Source organism: Clupea harengus, chromosome 4, assembly GCF_900700415.2.
Source record: "Clupea harengus chromosome 4, Ch_v2.0.2, whole genome shotgun sequence".
Lineage (NCBI taxonomy): Eukaryota > Metazoa > Chordata > Actinopteri > Clupeiformes > Clupeidae > Clupea > Clupea harengus.
In genome coordinates this window covers 15,282,882-15,300,835 of record NC_045155.1, presented here as the reverse complement: position 1 = coordinate 15,300,835, position 17,954 = coordinate 15,282,882, and the positions used below count along the sequence as shown (strand labels likewise).

General features: G+C 45.6%; 1 protein-coding gene across 1 annotated transcript; it reads right to left on the bottom strand.

Moving 5' to 3' along the window:
• Positions 1-2,564: 2,564 nt before the first annotated feature.
• Positions 2,565-15,348, bottom strand: spsb1 (splA/ryanodine receptor domain and SOCS box containing 1). The gene is made up of 3 exons (XM_012826074.3): positions 15,147-15,348; positions 6,731-7,683; positions 2,565-4,758 (listed from the first exon to the last, which is right to left on the bottom strand). The coding sequence occupies exons 2-3, from the start codon at positions 7,422-7,424 to the stop codon at positions 4,631-4,633; spliced, it is 822 nt and encodes a 273-aa protein (XP_012681528.1). The 5' UTR covers positions 7,425-7,683; positions 15,147-15,348; the 3' UTR covers positions 2,565-4,630.
• Between the last annotated feature and the right edge of the window lie 2,606 nt (positions 15,349-17,954).

Below are 17,954 nucleotides of genomic sequence, written 5' to 3'. Positions count from 1 at the left end.
AACAGTACTCTATACATAATATGTGTTATGTAAAGACCCCAGTGTGGGAATACACATCTATCCTAACATGCTCTTCTATACATCGTGCTATGGTTAATCACCAGCCCATTGTGGGCAGGAGCATCCAGCTCTTGTGTTTCCACAGGGAGCTGGCGCCCATGGATCCCTGACTGAAAGGAGTAGCCCAGCTGGGGTGGAGAGTGAGTGAGTGAGAAAAGCAGAGAGGGAGAGGGAGAAGAGAGGGGAAACTCTGAGCTCTTTCTCTGGGCTGGTTACGTAACCGCTGAGGAGATTGCCGATTCTCAGGGAAAAAGAACGGTCCCTCGTTCTCACTTCGCACTCCTCCCAAAATCCCAGCATTTGGTTCAGGCTCTCCCTATTTTTTTTTTCACGTCAGGATTCAGGTACGAAAGGGAAAAAATGAACAAGCTGCTGTATCACGCCATCCCTGGGTGGGTGAGGACTCACCCTCACTTTGTTGGCCTTACGAGGTTATTTTAACAGTGAAAGCAGAAAGCAGACAAACGAATGGCATCATATACTCAGATTTATTCTGGGAGGGACATTTTTTTTTTATCTACTTGCTTCCCTCCACTTCTTCTCTCTGAGAAACCACAAGCTGAAGGATGCCTCTCTGCGCCGTCAAATATTTGAGGAGAGGCTGCTACATTTTGCAGACCGGAGTGGAGTCGGTCTGTGGTCCAGGCCTCGGTCCAGAGGCTGGTCCTGCAGTGAGATCTCACACCAGAGGAGTGGATGTTGACAAGAGCTTATTATGCTTGTGCACATAGATTATATTCTTTGTATGCCATCGAACCAAAAAGGCAGCCCACGCCCCTCTCTGACACCGATGAATACATCCACTTCCTGCTAGGCCAGTGGTGGTGTCACTTATGAGATGAAAGCAGTGGTGGAAGTATTCTGATCCTTTACTTAAGTAAAAGTACCAATACAGCAATGTAAAACTACTCCATTACAAGTAAAAGTCCTGCATAAAAAAATCCTACGTAAGTAAAAGTACAGAAGTATTAGCAAAATAAATTGGTTAAAGTATTTAAGTAAAAGTACTGGTTTGGTCCCTTTGATACATTATTTTATATATGACCTCACTAGATTATTAATACTAAAGCATCAGTGTGTTAGCATGTTACTTTTGTAGTTGCTGGAGTTGGGAGGTAGTTTGAACTACTTTATATACCATTTTATCAACAGACACACCAGATAAATGCTGAGCACTTAAGTACAGTACTTGAGTAAATGTACTTGTCTACTTTACAACTGTGGTCATTTGAGATGATGATTGCTCCATTCTTAAAAATCCCAGGCTTCAATTGTTTGAAGAGTTGCTCAATTGCACTCATGGGCTTTGGGTTTTTTGTTTTTTTGGTCATCAGACACCCAAACACAAAGGGTGGAACTAGACACCACATTCATGTCTATCTTTGTTATTTAAGTCCTCGAGGCACGTCTTACACATGGCCTGTTGTGCAACAGAAGCATGAGAGCACAGATCACTTTCTTTGTCGAATTGTGAGTTCACACAAATTGAAACCTAGGGGCCAAGAACAACCCGAAGTCATAAGTGTCTTTTCCCATAACTCAGAGGTTCAGCGGTGATGAGACTGCTTACAAGAAGTGATGGGATGGTATGAGAACATTCGGCTAAGATTGTTTTAAAAAGGAAGCGCTGATGATTCCCAGGAAGAAGAAAAAAAAAAATGGTGAAAGGAGCCTCTGCCCCTGAACATTTTGAAACAATATTGAGCCAAAGGAATGTGCCTTTCCAGACACCCAAACACTGAGCCGTTCCAGCCAAACGGCATACTTGAAATGGGTGACCTCATCCCCAAGTAGCACATCACTGTGTATGCAAACACAGCACCATGGCAACAGGCAGCCGGAGTGACGTGCAGAGCTGTAATATAAAAGCCACTCGGTGCGCGCGGCTGAATCAGATTCACTTTCAGGACGATTAATCAGCCTACGGAGTTGTTCCACTGTCTCAGATCAATCTATTAACGATAACAAATATGCCTCGAGACATCGTTTGGTGTCTGAGATAGTTTTGCCGTTCCTTTGCTTCGGCGACCTCTGACTTGTTATGTCTGCAGATTAAGTTTCCACTGTGTATATTTGAGATGTGAATAAAACGTTCGGTGACAGCTAAAGTACAAAATGAGAGAGAGAGAGAGAGAGAGAGCAAGGGATCGTCTCTTTCCACCAGATAGAGGAGCAATGGCTCAGCCCGTCAGCTGAAATAAACGGAGAGCTGTGGCCCACCAAGTCCATAGTGTTCCGCTGTCCGCAAAATAGCTGGTCTGAAGCTATATGCAGTCCCTTTGGAATGTACCGGGCAGAGACAGACATAGACGTGAACTCATCTGATGAATTTAATCTACTCCTTTAAAATCATAATTGTTAGTAGATTCACCTATATTGAAGGGCAGCATTAAGAACAACCATTACAATAATATTGATTTACGATTGCAGGCATATCTGACGTGACTCATTTATAAAACACTATAACAGGGGCCATCAAGAACAAGCACATAGAGGGAGGGAAGTAATTTATAATAAACTTTATTAGAGTTAACATTATCTACATCACTGAATACAAAGAGAGAAAGGGATCACCTGCAGGCAGAGGGGCTATAAAATGAGACTGGCAGCTCAGTTGTCCATGCTCAGATCCATGAACATCAAACCAGAGCTGGCATTTTGCAATTTTCATTAAAAAAAAAAGCCTATGAATGACAACACAAGTTTGAGAGAGAGCAAGAGAGAGACAGAGAGAGAGAGAGAGAGCGCAAGAGAGAGCGATGGAGGAAGGAATTAAAAACCAAAAAAAGAAACATGACAATATCTTGGCAAATGTTCACCATCTTTGCATCAAGTTTAAAACAGGTTTCTCGTATGGTCACAGGAACAAGTTTCCTCATCACCCAATCCATAACCCTAGACCGAGGAAGATCAAATGGCTCAAAGTCCAGAGCGAGCCACCCAATGACAGTGTCAAAAACAAACTGTGTGCAATGATGCCACCAAATTCCATTGAACTGGAATAGCATCTGGTGACACGATTGCCTGCTTATAGTCCTGGCCTTGGCCTACCATCATGGACCCAAGTCGTGTCGATGCACTTTTTGCCATCATATGGAAAACAAATAGGAAAAAAGCTAAACAAAAAAAAAAAAAAAAAAAAAAAAAAAAAAACAGTATTCAGACATCCAAGATGGGCTAACTGGCTAAAAATAATTGATCACGTGATTGTACATTAATTTGTATGACACATTACAAAAGGGGGACCGTAGATGAAAGCCATGCCACTTCTGTCCAGGAGCAGTGGATGCTACAATTTTTTTTTTTTTTTTTCACAGTGACGTAATCCTTCAATCATTCCTTTGAAAAGCACTTTTTTTCCCAAAATGGCTTCCTAAAAACTCCCTCTCCCAGTAATGCTCTGGTGTCACACATACAGGCACTTATGTTGCAGTGGGAACCTAAACATGAGCAGTGGGGAGTGTAGTCAAGGGGGAGGAGGGCACAGGGCTGAGGGGGAGGCAGTCAGAACGCTGCACAGAGCAGCTTGATTCAGAGGCTTCCTGTGGTTCGGTATTGGAGGAAGAGTCCACCCTGCAGCTACCTCAAAGCCCAGGGAGGGAGGCAGGCCTGGGTTTACCCAGCGTGGACAAGTAAACTGTTGGGAGATCCGTACACCTCCAACTCTCCCCTCCACTCACCCACGTCTAGAAACAGATGTATGACAATGGGTTGGGTGGGTGGGTAACTAAGAGCTACCACGAGGACGTCTTTGCACTAGGGTAGGAAATGTAATGCATACCATGAGGTCTGTACGTGTATGCACTTGTGAACCATGTCATGGATTTTGGGTGGGGGTGGGAGTTAAGAAAAAAGCACCACTTAAAAAAAAAAAAGAAAAGAAAAAAAATGGCATCCCATGGCCTTAAAATCATGTCCAAGCCCAAATTAATCATGATTAAAATCAAGACCATTTTTAGCCTACAGTTTGGCCTGTTATACCTACGAAAACCTATAAAGTAAAGGCATGGTGCCGGCAGGCAAACATCCCACTGCTTAGTCACACAGGCATGTCAGATAGTACCAGTCGGGCACATCACACGGCCATGACGTCATTCCCATTCTGCACAACTGGAACAGTTTTAAAAGAAAAAAAAAACAAAACCAACAATAAACAGACAAAGTGAGAGGGATGATGGGAGGAGGATGAGGAGGAGGCCATGGCAGTCATGGTGGGGGGGGCTCCACCAAGCTCATTGCACTTCAACACACTAACAGGTGTGAGATTTGCGGAGGCCATTTTGTTGTGGATGTCTTGGGCCAGTGCCTGCAAAGTGTTCCATATGTGTTTGTTACAACCAAAACGGAAACAAAACAAAAACAACAAAACGATTCCAGTACATAGGGACATCATCAGTATGTGACCGTAAACACCTCCGAAACACTGGACGAGAAGAGTCCTGGGTCAGATTTTGTACCAAATCCAGAGAGAAGAAGAAAAAAAAAAATCCTTGAGAGACAGATGGAGAGGAAAAAAAAAAAAAGTATTGGGGAGTTTATGCCACGTACGGAGGTAAAGGCACTCCCAGCATCATTGGTAGAGCAGGTAGTTCTTGAGAGACTCTGGCAAAGGCAGTCCGTGAATCTCGCTTAGTCGTTCCCTCCCCAGCGCCACGCGCACCGAACGCCGGCACAGGTCCATCAGGGGCAGAGGCTCAGCTACGGAGAAACACACAGAAACAGGGAAGCTGGTTAGAACACACACCGAACACACAGATGGATTACATGAGCGACCGCAACAACACTTGTGCAAACTAGGCCACTACTAAGGTCATCCAGCAAACCCTTGCTCAGGTTATGAGAAAGTGAACTTCAGTTAACCACTTGTGGAACCACCTGCTAAGTTCGTTTCCCCTCCCCTCCCACCCCACCCCCCTTCAGACCCTCACACATTGCCTCAGGAAATCGTCGTCTGACAACCTCTAACCCTACACGCCAAGTGTTATACTCGCACACACTAAACAAAGTGAACAATACGGCAAGGTCGGGCCATCTGTGAGCAGACAAACAGGGTATTCTATGGGAGGAAGTGTGCAGCAGACACACTGACATGAGACAGACACCACTCGCAGCCCAAAGGCCTTGATGTCATGTGGCTGACTAATGCTCTGGCTCGCCAGACACGGATGCTCGTGCTACACTAGAGCGAAACCGCACTTCAGTTCCCATATTAAAAAAAAAAAAAAAAAAAGCACCTGTATCCTGTAATGATGCTTGCCATTTAAGCTCCATTAACAATCTCCCTCTGAGGCCTCACCATCCATCACATAAAAAAACAATAAAAAAAAAATAAAAAAACACACACACACAATAGCTAAAGGAATGAAAAGGTTCCCACAACACAGACATTTCCAGTCTGGTATTGGCAAAAAAGAAAAGAAAGCTACCTAGAGAGGATGGATGGATTTCATTAGGCCCCACTTTACTGGAGGCCACACTAATGGACACATGCTTTGAAACCTGCTGCCTTTGAGCGGTCGGCGGGGACGAGTGAGTGAGTGATCACGAGCAGCTGGGTCCCCTGAGTCACTGGGCACGGGGCGGCCTTCGTTAACAGGACACCAGACTGCTGAGGTCATCACGCCTTGACCAAGCTGTTTTCCATCACCTCAAATCTGAGGGACTTTAGAGGATATTTGATACAGTACAGCCCTGAAGACTTTATGGTGCCAAACCTGGGAAAGTGCAGACATACCTGCACAGTTTGAAGCGCTATATTGAGGGAATGGGACCTGGCCATTGTATATTTTTTATCACACACACACACACACGGACACGGACACGGACAAAGGACAGGCAATGGCTTCAGGTGTAGGAACACATGGAAAACCCATCTTGACTGATTTGCTGTGGAGCAAGCACAAGCAAGCCCTGCAACGGTTCCATGGGACACATTGCGAAGTCTGACCACAGGTATAATGTGGAACAGCCACCGAGGTGTTCCAGTGGAAAGGGCAAAGTGTTCGGATTAATGATTGGCTTCCTGGAGCCACTGGCGGAGATAGAGGAGTGATGTCACAGAGCAGCTCTTATCAGGAGCGCTAACCTAGTTTACATAATTCATTGCAGAGAAACAGGAGCCGCGACGCTGACGTCCTGCTCCAAAAGTCACCAACGCTGGGCTCCGGGGGTGGGGGGGGGGTGGACACAGTGTTCCAGAGGTTATGGCTGGAAGTCAAGGCTGCTATGGAGCTACTCTTGTGTCTGGACAGGCTCAAACTGAGCCACTCTGAGGACCCATGAGCTTATAGAGTGGGAAATGAAACTGAAATGTGGCACCAGCTAATGAACAGTCATTCAATGAAACGTCTTATGCGACTTCGGTATTGAATTCGGTTCTTGCCGCTCCCTTGGAAATCACTGACACACAAATGTTTCTCTTTCAGACATCATGGTTGAGCACCTTTTGTCCTTTTAGCCAACATGCATATCATGACCTAATGAAATGCAGTCAGTACTAGTTTCCCCTATATCTTGGGAAGCATTATAACTTACATAAGAGGTAAAGCTCTGTGGTGCTGGTTGAAGAAAAAGCTTGCCTCTACTAACCAGACCATGCATTGACTCCCCTTAAATGAAATGATCAATTCACAACAACACAAAATCCACTGAAGAGAAGGCAAATACTTACGATCAAGCCCGTTGAGGTACCGCATCCTTATTTCACAGTGTCCCCACACGGCACTAACTACAGGGTACAGCTTCCTGCCCTTCAGTCCCCGGAAAGCCACCCCAAGATACTGTCCGTCCACCATGAAACTCATTGTACCCTCATCCATGTCCAGCACCACCAAAAACGCGTCCGGCACCAAGAAGGTCTCGTCGGGCTCCAGGAAGGCCGGATAGGTCTTGCTGGGCTGGTTCTTCCCGTCGTGGTAGAGCTTATTCCTGCCCAGGTCCCAGCCCCAGGAATCCTGGTTGTTTCCCACCAGCGCCGTGTAGCCCACCGAGTGCAGCGGCGCCTCGCCGGTGGACACCCCGACCACGGCGTGCGTGCCCCGCTGGCGCATGGCCCAGTGGATCTCCCACACGTGGAGGCCGCGCGTGTAGCCCACCCGCCCGCGGATGGCATCCGTGCTCTGGGCCACCGGGTGCCGGTGGAAGATCAGCTTGTTCTCCTCCTTGACGAAGATGTTGAGCGAGCGGTCGTCGTTGTTCCACGAGTGCTGCACCTGCACGTCCTGCCCTGCCACCGGCATGTCCAGCAGCATGTCCAGCCGCGAGGGCTTGGCATAGTCCTGCGCCTGCAGCTCCAGCTTGAGGGGCCGCAGCGCCGGGTCCCGCATGTCCACTGCTTTGATGCCTCCCGGAACCTTCTGCCCCATGCTGGGTGGTTTTATCCTCCCGAACTCCTTGACCCACCCCCCTCCTCCGCCTTCAGTGCTGGTGGTGTAGGGAGAGAGAAAAACAGATAGAAGGAATGGGGGGGGGAGGGAAAAAAAAAAAAAAAAAAAAAAAAAGTCAGCGGGGGTCCAATGCTTTACTCCTGGCTTCCAGTCAGCCAATCAGGAGGGATGGGTGCTCCCTTTTCTGTGTCACAAGTTGCTCGGATACCAAGTCGGAGCAGATGCACGTCAAGCCCACCTGGGGAGATTAGAGGGGACATAAAAAGCAGAGGCAGAAGTCTGTGTTAGCTAATCATTACACCTGCCAGCCTGCCATCCTCTGCTTCAGAACCACCATTACCAGACACTAAATCTGCTGCAAAAGTCTGAATACATACATACATGCTACAGCCTACTCACAGAGCACAGAAGTGGACATAAAAAAAAGTGAAGACTCTTGATGATTACATGGCACCAAGACAAAGCAGGACACAACACAGCCAGCACATGCAAGTGTGTCATCCTGCCGTTGCATAAGTCTGTGTGGTTTCGTAACGGTGTCAGTGCTGCTGCTGAGCGCCTCTCAAAGTCTACAGGTGCAGATTACTGTACAGACGACAGGCACACAGGGTTTGCCAGCCCCCACATGGAAATATTCCCTTTTCAAAAACGGCTTTCATGGTAATGATAAACAATAGAACGTCTTAAGGGTTTCATCTCAGTGAGTTTCCACAGACAAGCGAGGGAAAACCGGTAAAAAATTTCAGGTTGGATCCAAAAAACGTCCCAAAAAAAAGGAAATGTCAGAGGGAGGAAAAAATAAAACAAAAAAAAGAGCCATTTCCTTTTATAAGCTTGTCTAGTCTGCAGATAACAGGAAAAGCAATAAGAAAATGTCTGGCTTTAAAAAGAAATATATAAAAGATATCCACGCAGCCGCATTGTATTCAAGGAAACCACAAGTGACAATATCTCGCCCGGGCTCCCAGAAGAGGCCCTGTGACCGAGGCGGAGAGCGAGCGAACCTGCTCACCGCCCATGTCTCACGCTGCACTGACGCAACACACACCGCTTTCTTTCCTGTCTGCTAAATTACACCACTTTTTCCACCGTTTACTGTGCCCCACCTACTATGCAACGCCAGTGATTTGCGACAGTGACGTTGAAGAATTGGTTGACGCGTTACCTTCCGTAAGAGCTTTGGTCAATAGCCCCTGATGGACATCACCGGCCAACGATCACGAAAAGATGGCGATGTTAGCATTGACGTTTTTACGAAAAGTTAAAATAATAAAAAAAAAAATACAAAACACACACATTACTGAAACAGCGGTGAAGCACTCCCGCTCAGCTGGTCATGGAGGCCAGGAATGCTGCGACAAACAGCCTAGAGAGAATGGGCCGCTGGAGGGGCCAATCTGTAATTGAATTGTAGACAAGAGTTCATTGAGAAGTGTCTTAGCCCTCTTTTCCCTGACACAAGTAAACAACCATTGGAAATGGGTCATGCCTCTGCAGCGATGGGCCAAACAGAGGCGGGAGGGGAAGCGAGCAGTGGGTGGCGAGTTTGTGGATGTAAACAATATCCTTCTCAATGCCTGTCCAGCCTTTAGAAAAAGAGGGAAACATGTTCATTTGCACACTCTTGCACATGGCCCTTTAACTGTTCCCCTTCTTGCCCCGGCCACAGGGGCACGACACAAGCCAACCCAGTCTGTCTTGCTTTCGTAGAGTACACAACCTTTAAAACATTTTTGTTTTTAAAAAAATTCAGATTGGCTCAGGCACAATTAGTTGTGTGATTAGCTCTTTTCGCAGCAATAATCGTGTACATACGCCCTCGGTCAACAGTGGGCATTCGCAGGATAAACGTGAAATGTGACCAGATGAAAGTGGGTGAATGACCCAGGGACTCGCAGGACAATGGCACCGCGCTACCTGGGTGTGTTTTAGGTCATATAGTTTTACTTTTTCTGCCTGAGGGGTGAAGGCCTTTCAGCTGGCGGGACGGGGGACGGGGGTCTCTCGGGCCTGCTGTTCTGGTGGGCTGGAGGTGACGGAGTGTGTGTGTGTGTGTGTGTGTGTGTGTGTGTGTGTGGTGGTGGGCAGGGGCCTGATTGAAATGCGAAGGGGGGCTGTGTGGATTTGCGGGGCTTGTGGAGGGAAGGGGGAGGTGGAGGTGGAGGGAACACTGGTGCCTTTTGTGTGGGCCCCCATGAAGTCCACGTTTAATACTCATGCAAATTTACTCTTGTGCTGGACTTTGGTCTGGGCCCTGCTCCACAAAAAGCCTGGTGAGGTCCTGCTTGCCTTCGTCCGGCCCCAGTGAAATTCCTCACCCCTCACCCGAGGCTGGGGAAGTCCAGTTCATGCAGCAAGCAGCTCAACAACCAGCAGGAGGCGAGTGTGGTGGAGAGTGTGGTGGTGAAGAGATGAGCAGAGCAGAGCAGAGACAAGCAGGGCAACTGTTGGAAGTGCAACCATGACTATGCACCCACCTGGCCTCTGCTTGGCAGTCAAACACTGCTACTTGCTCCCGTCTGCTTCCCCCCCCCCCCCCCTCTAACTGAAGACAGGTCTTGTCAGGTACATGACGGATCAGAACAAAAAAAGGACACGTCATCCGAGATATTTTCAACAAGGATATTGAGACATCTGGCAAGCACATGTTTCATATGTCGGCTTGCCCGGTCAGGAGAATGGAAATGCCTGCACAACTCATTGTTAACAAAACTGTCACACAGACCCTCCATTGAGTGGAGAGAAGCGGATATACTGGCCGTAATTTAACCGGTCAAAAAGTAAATAATTTCAAAATCGTCCATACACACTTTGGCATGAAAAACATTGCATTGCCTTGATACCAAGGCACTTACGCTAGAAATATAACTCAAACCACCATTCACTTCAACTCTGATAACCATTCACTGCCTGCCTCCCAGAATAAACACTAGTCGTTATCAGTAGGTTGGCTGAAAGACATTGATTACCGAGTCAAATAGGAAGGATCAATTTTAGCACAGATATTATTGCTTTATTTAAGAACTATACAGATGGTATTTTAAAGCTTCTTATAGCGCAATGTTCTCAGTATCAACAACTTCTCCACATTATCATGAAGTCCTTAACAGAAGCAGAAACGTAGAGACTGAGAGCAGGCAGTGGTCTGTGAGGTTAACATTTCAACAGACCTGTTTGCACATGACATTTTTTGGAGGCAGTGGCGTCTGCTTGAACTCGGCTTCACCCCAGTCGGACGCCACGCAGCGGTAAACTCAAGACATCCTCCACCTCCCCGCTCCGCTCCGACAGCTGCCTGCACAGCCCTCTGCACAGTCCGGGAAAGAGAGGCCTCGCTGTGCGTCCACAGGCCTGACCAGTTTAGCTGCTGCGCTGGCCCTGCGGGTGGAGCGCCCAGGCCCCAACAGGTGCCGTCACAGTCTAGCCATGGCGTGACAGCAGAGGCCTGCCAACGAGCCCTGCATCATCCTGCATGACTAACCAGGCAGATGGAGCCAGACAGACCACATATCATGCCCAACCTGCAACGCTCAATTCATCAGCTAGGAATCTAACATGACGTACTTACACCCTGCCCCATAACAGTAACCGTCATCAGCCCGGATTGATGTGTGTGGCCAACACACACACACACACACATGAAAGGAAGTGATGAGGGAAGTGTATTCACTTCTGAGAAGCCACAACACGACGCAGAGTGCCGCCGCGAGACGGACTTCCTGACGAGACAGACACTGGCGTGTGTGACCGCTGAATCACCGGTAGCTTTGAAGCTCCCATCGGGTGCCTCCTGATGGATCTGAGGAAAAGGGAGACTAAATATGTGCACCACGCAGAGGGCAGCCTATTCAAACGGTGGGTGATGTCGTCCAGTAAACATCTCACTTGCCATAAGGGCAGATGAAATAAGGGCAGTCCTGTCACACACACACACACACACAGTTGAATTCCTGTCCTCCTTTTGTGGACTTGAAATCAGATTCAAATATTAGTTGTTCTCAGTGTTGGAAAATTGTGCAGAATCTGAGTGTTTCCCCACCTGTGGTTAATGACCATTGAAGCTGCACTTACAGCCACTGTAAGGGAGACCGATCACTGAGGCCTCCATTCAGAGGAAGAGAATACAGGAAAGACTGAAACAACCAGACTGATAAACATCGCCGACCTGATTAGGTCAAAGGGCATTGACACTGAAGGCGTTGCATCTTCAGAATGGAAAAGTGCAGTGCAGAGTGGCTCATTACAAAACTACCTAAATGCTTTGCAATAACAGCCACAATGCAATGGGGATTCATAAGATCTGTAATCTGCAAGAATCTATTGAAATACCATTTAAAGAACAAATAATGTGCTTCATGACATATGTCATGTCTCAATTAAAATGAAATGAAATGAAATGAAATCAAGCCTTCAGAGACACTAAGCAAAGCTTTAGATTTCAAAATCTAATGCCAGGTGAATATTTACAGAGAATCTACAACCAACAGTGATCAGGCAACCTTACTGAAGTCTCAAAAATAATTGACCAAGAGCTGACAACAACAAAAAGTGTTCTCATCTTAGCAGTTAATAAGCAACATAATTTCCATCCTTTCAACTGCCATGACTGACATCTGTGTGCTTTGGAGAAAATGAATGAGAGAAGTACACAACAGAACAGGTAAGGCAACTAAACAACAAAGGGCCTCGTGTCACGTCTACCCCTACAGTTCTGGCATGTGAACAAAAGGCGTTAATAACTGAGTGGAATTTACACAAAGTGCTTTAAAACACATCGCCCTCACAGTACAGCTTTCACTTAATACTTTCAACACAAACCCGCGCCCTGTCAATATCTAGGAGCCTGCCGAGCTGGATTCCGTGAGACACTCTCCGCACTCTCAGGGGAGCAGTTCTTTCAAACTGGAGCGGCTCCGGCATGTAAAATAAAACCCTTCTCCAGAAAAAAACCCAAAAAGTGGGTGACCCTTGAAAGCACGCCTGGCCTTGGCTCTCCATGACCCGCGTGGCCTCTCTGTGCGTGCAAGCTCGTCGGTTGGAGCCCTGAACACTAGCGATAACCTTCATCATCGAACTCCGCACTCAGTGACCTACTGCCGTGGCACGACTATAACCTACTTTCTGATCGGATTACAAAACCGCTGAATCCAATTCGCTCTAATTCTATCGCAGACCACACGTCGCTGCATGGAGGTGAACGTGATATAGTGTATATCCAACCCAACATTTAGTATGTGGGGCATCTCAGGCAAAAAAAAAAAAAAAAAGTTGCTGAGCAAAGCTCTTCTGTTCACATGCGTGCACTTCTCCACACAAGCACTCCTTCCCTCCAAGTCCTGAGCAGACAAAACATAAGCATATTAACAAAAAGAAAGAGGGGGGGGGAGGTCTCAAATACACAGCAATGTCTGCATAATGAGCAGCCAAATTAGTAGAGTAGCATTACATGGTAAGCAATTGCCACTGTAAATAGCACATATTTTATCACATAATTTATCACCAATGGGCCAGCATGTAAGACACACAAAACACAGCCAAAGGTGTGGGCCTAATGTGCCAAAAATGGGGGCTAAAACTTAATCTGACCTTTAAAAAGACATCCCGGTCATAACCAGGAAGGTGAATGTTTGAAAATGTAGACTTTTGTCATGAGTCAAATGGGGCAGGGCAGAGATGCAACAGACTGTAACATCAGCTCAGTGAGAAAGCAGGGCACAGTGTTTCTTACAACGTTCATTATTCATGAAAAACACAAGACAACCAAATCAATGCCAACGATACTAGTCATTTGGACAATGGTTCCTAACTTTCTGCCAAAAAACATGGACTACAGAGTGCATGAATCATATCAGTTTAAGAGTCTATGATTTGTTAATTGTCTAGACAGGGTTGGATCCAACCCCCAGACCACTTCCATGCTTCCAGATAGTCTCTGTCATTTCCAGGTACCCTAGGGGAAAACCAGAAGACCATCCCACCAACAAGTGTAATGAAATGCTCTTAGAGTTACACCTCATCTTTCCACTCAGTATTCAAGAGTGCTGCTACAGTAATGGTCAAACTAGATCATCAAATCTCAAGATTGCACATTCACAACCACATGGCTTATAACAACCTCAGTATTCCTCAGCAACTCCCCAGAGCCTGCTTATGCCTGTTGCTTTGTGTTCTGTGCCAGTCTTGATGAGGAAATTAAGCAGCAAAAACAACTTCAGACTGAATCCTTCAGCAAAGCTGGTTTGTAGCCACTGGCACAAGCTTGTATCCACGGGGATGAACAACAGCCTGTGACAACACACTGGCAACTTTAACTGGAAAATGTTGGGGGGAAAAACAACTAATTGTGTGTCGAAGGGAATATGACCAGGTTTTCTTTCAAATTCTATGAGAATGTATGGTCTTCTCATTAGCCTACTGCAACACAGTAGTGAAGAAAGAAGATGCAACACAGTGAATTTTGGGCGACCACATGATACGGAGCATAGGCTTCTGAGTGTGGCTAGAACTTTTACCAGGTAGATTAGTGTAGACTACAATGTCTGTCTGTCTCCCTTTCCACTGTCGAATAAAATGCGTCATTGGTCACAAGAGGAGCAGTTTATGTTGCCTGATGGAAGGGCACAATTGGCCTTTGATCCAACAGCATTGCCTAAATGTTGATACTGTAACCCGGCAATATAACACAATGAATCACCATAGCATGTCTTCAAGATTAGAATACGAGTGTAGTTGCATAAGAAAGGTGCTATGAAGCAACCGGAGTGATCCAAAATAAAAAGTTAGGCAAACTGTCCAAAAGTGATGTTTAAAAGATGACGTCAAGCCTGTCCTTAAAACGCAATATTGCTTCAAAATCAGCTCGGTAGGAGGAAACAGTTCAGACAAAGGTTCCCTAACGAAACACACTGAAAACACTGAACAATATTGCGCTCTAACTTTACGGGTTCATGCACGAGGTTCAATGCGCAAACGCTTAACTCTGTGAAATAAGAAATTGTACCAATGTTCCCACTTCAAAACCGAAAGTAAGCTACTTTTACAGTCGGTGAAAGGCAGCCTTCTTCCCTCTCTCAAATGAACATGAAACAGAAGTGTGGTTAGGTTGATAGGGGGCAGCGGATAGAGACTTGATAATCCTTTAAACTTGTCGTGAAGGGGAAAAATCCTAAGAAAACGAAAGAAATGTGTCTAGTTTTGCTGACGTATTCTACGATAAGTAACTTATCATTACATCGGATACGTTACACGATTTAAACCTTTCAACCCATTTCTGTTCAAAGTATCGTTATAGGCTACATTTGCGCTTGCTTTCTCTTGTTTTAACAACCTTTATCTCATAGCGTATTTGGCTGCATGTGAAACCACTGAACAAAGATATTTTGCGTGCATCCAGCGTTTCTAAAATGTTCTCTTAAAACAGGAAGTGGTGGTGTTAAAATGCATAGCCTACCAATTTATTATTTACATTCGGGTGCGGCGGCAACTGTGACTGCAACAAAAAAAATCTAGCTTATGTAGCTTAGCTAGCCTACATGGAAGCCTCACTTTAGGCAACGCAGATTCTTTCAAAAAGAATTCAAAGCGTCTCTAAAACAGCATGCCCCCTGAAAAGCTTGAAATATGATCCGTTTGCACATACAAACATTTCGAATTTAGGAGGACAAAAAGCTTTAGAAAAACGATTAAGACATTTAAACTTACCTTTAGTAATGTAAAAGCAAGAACCCAAATCATAGATGAAAAGGCGATGTAATTAAATATCGTTAAAAAATAATAATTCTCCCGTGTTAATCCATGGTTGGTCGTTTTATCCTTGTGCTTCTTTCCTTTTTTAGGATGGACTGGTATTGAGTATAATGATGGCTGCTACAGCGAGAGAAACATCACTCCTGTCACGTGGTAAAATAGCTCCCAGCTGCTATGAACCTCCCTACCACAGTGCTCGGTTGATTAGCATATTTCTCCCGGCGCAATATCCAAATCTGCAAGAGGAAAGCTAATCGGTTTAGTTAACCTGTGTAGTTTCCTCATAATCGTTTTATGACAAACAGCAGCCTGAAATTGTTGACATGGAAATGTTCACCACACCAATGATGAGTAGGTCAACCTTCCATGACAATAGACATATTCTAAATTGTTGGTAAAACTCTGCAGATTTTTCATCGAACAAGCAGAAATCTACGATTGATTATGATATCATTTGGTTTCAAATTGTTAAAGCTAATTTAGTGGTTCAGTTGACACCTTTCGTAAAAAATAATAATAATTGAGACTCTAAAAAGTAAAACACAACCATGTAGGCCTAATACCACTAGGGGGCCTTAACCGTGGTAGAATACTTATTCGTGTTATTCTGCAAGTAACCAGTAAATCACTACATGTTCACATAGGATATCGATTAACAGAGTCAAGTGTTGGCCAACCAACTCCTGGCATAAGGGTGACACACCAGACCAAATTAGATGGGTGCTGAGGAGAAAACCGACAGTAGGAAATAGCCATTACTCTTAACCCTTTTGTTAAACCCAAATGAAAGGACCAGATCTGACCATAAATAGTTGGATTATCCCTCCCAAACTTTAAATAGTTTGCTTATGGCTTAAAGCTTGAGGCTAACGTTAAACTACTATCACTTTCATTACTGCTATCTCTTTCCATCATTAGTCATGACTGTTGTATTTGATGAGTGTGCTCTCTCTCTCTCTACCAACCACCACCTGTGCTCATAGTGCACTCCACTCTTGTGGTCTGGACCGGCTCCCCTGACTGCAAACCACATGATTCACCAGACAACCAGGCTGTGAGGCAAAACCCAACCTGGCCGTCTAGAGACAGACACACTTGTCTGACACACTTATTTGTAGACTTTATGCAACCCGTCACACCCCAGCGCCACCCCTCTTTAGGTCTCAGCCTAGTTGGGTTCAGGACTAAACGTTCCCCTCTCTCCATCACAAACATCTCGTGTCTCAGCATTGCCCAAGTGCTGTACATGATCTGATGGATAGGTTGAAAGAAAGGAAGGAACCAGGCAGTTTAGTGAAATCCTGGCAGTGGAGCCCCATGTTGTAAATGTTTAACAATGTTGAGTGTTACAGCTGTTGTGGGAGCTGCAAACTGTAAAACGTCTTTATTGTCCCCCTGTGTTGGTGCTGGCTGTACACAGGGCTGATTCTCCAACTGCTAGCTCTGAGCATCTCATCAGTTAGAACCGTTGTGTAAAAACAACAACAACATTCACCTATTTTACAACGTACACTCAAATGGTGATTAAAGATACACTAGGAGGCCAAAAGTTGTGTACATTTTCAAAGTGCCTGTAAAAAATGTTGATTATTACAGTGATATACAGTACATTGCTGTATGTATATAGATGACTTGATGTTTGGGAAGAGTCACATTCCGGGCACAGCTGAAAGCAATCCCAGAGAATAGATGAAAACACATGAATCAGTTGGATGTTGCAACAGTATCCATGCATTTGAAGTAATACTGGCCCGAATTCAACCATAAAGATGATCAGGATTGGGGAGCAACTAGTTACATGTAACTGAGTTACGAAATTCAGTTACAAATGAAATGTTATCTATTATATTTCAAAAGAAACCTTCCCAACCCTGAAGATGACTCGTAAAATTAGACGATTTAGCTCAGCAAAAGCCTATTCCCCCATGCATGCTTTATAGCAGGGGCCTTTAGAAGTCAACTGTGAGGGGAGTGGAAGAATATTTCACAAAAATAACAGAACACCAGAGATCTATAGAGAGAGGGAAATGAGCAAGTACATCGACTGATCTGTCAGAGTAACACCGTGACACCTGAAGCTTTGTAGCATCACCAAGAGCAGCACACCAGAACACCTCTTCAATTTTGCAGGCCTGTTTTGTGGATTTGAGCCCTTCTCTCTGCTGTGTGCCATGGCCAGTGTGGTGGAACATAGCCTCATTGGCAAGCCCATTCCCACACAGGCAGTGTGAGGCTCCTCCGCGGACTGGCGGGGCTGCAAGGAGTGACTCACTTCTGAAGACTTTTCCATCAGAGCCTCGGCACACAGCGCTTCACGAGAAACACCCACTCGAGAGAAAAAAAAGAAGGAACCTGGCAGAACGCATAACTTCATGACGCTACTCCCAACTGTCAGCTATGCTCACATAACTCAGAGTTCAGTCATATTTCACTCTCGAGTCACCGTGTGGGAATTTATTTAACCTGTATTGAGAACTGCTGGAAATGGGAAGATTGGCATGGCAAGCTATTGTGTGTTGGAGGCAGTCATTATGGATCAATTTGATTGAAAGGCATACTGGCAAGAGCTACTGTGTTTTTCTCCTCTGCATGCCTTTCTTTAGTGTGAATCAAACACACAAAATTGCAAGCAACTATAACCAAGTACGCTGGGGTACCTTTTTTTTATAGCCCTTTCATTCAGGCATGGTTTTATGTGCATGCTAGTACCCCCAGTTTTGCAGCAGCAGCTGCTCCTGCCAGCGTTTTATGTCCAAGCTCCAT

Coding starts and splice junctions, on each gene's coding strand:
- spsb1 (XM_012826074.3), bottom strand. CDS start 7,424: ATGGGGCAGAAGGTTCCGGGAGGCATCAAAGCAGTGGACATGCGGGAC. Junction 4,759..6,730: donor GTACCTCAACGGGCTTGATC/GTAAGTATTTGC, acceptor GTTTCTCCGTAG/CTGAGCCTCTGCCCCTGATG.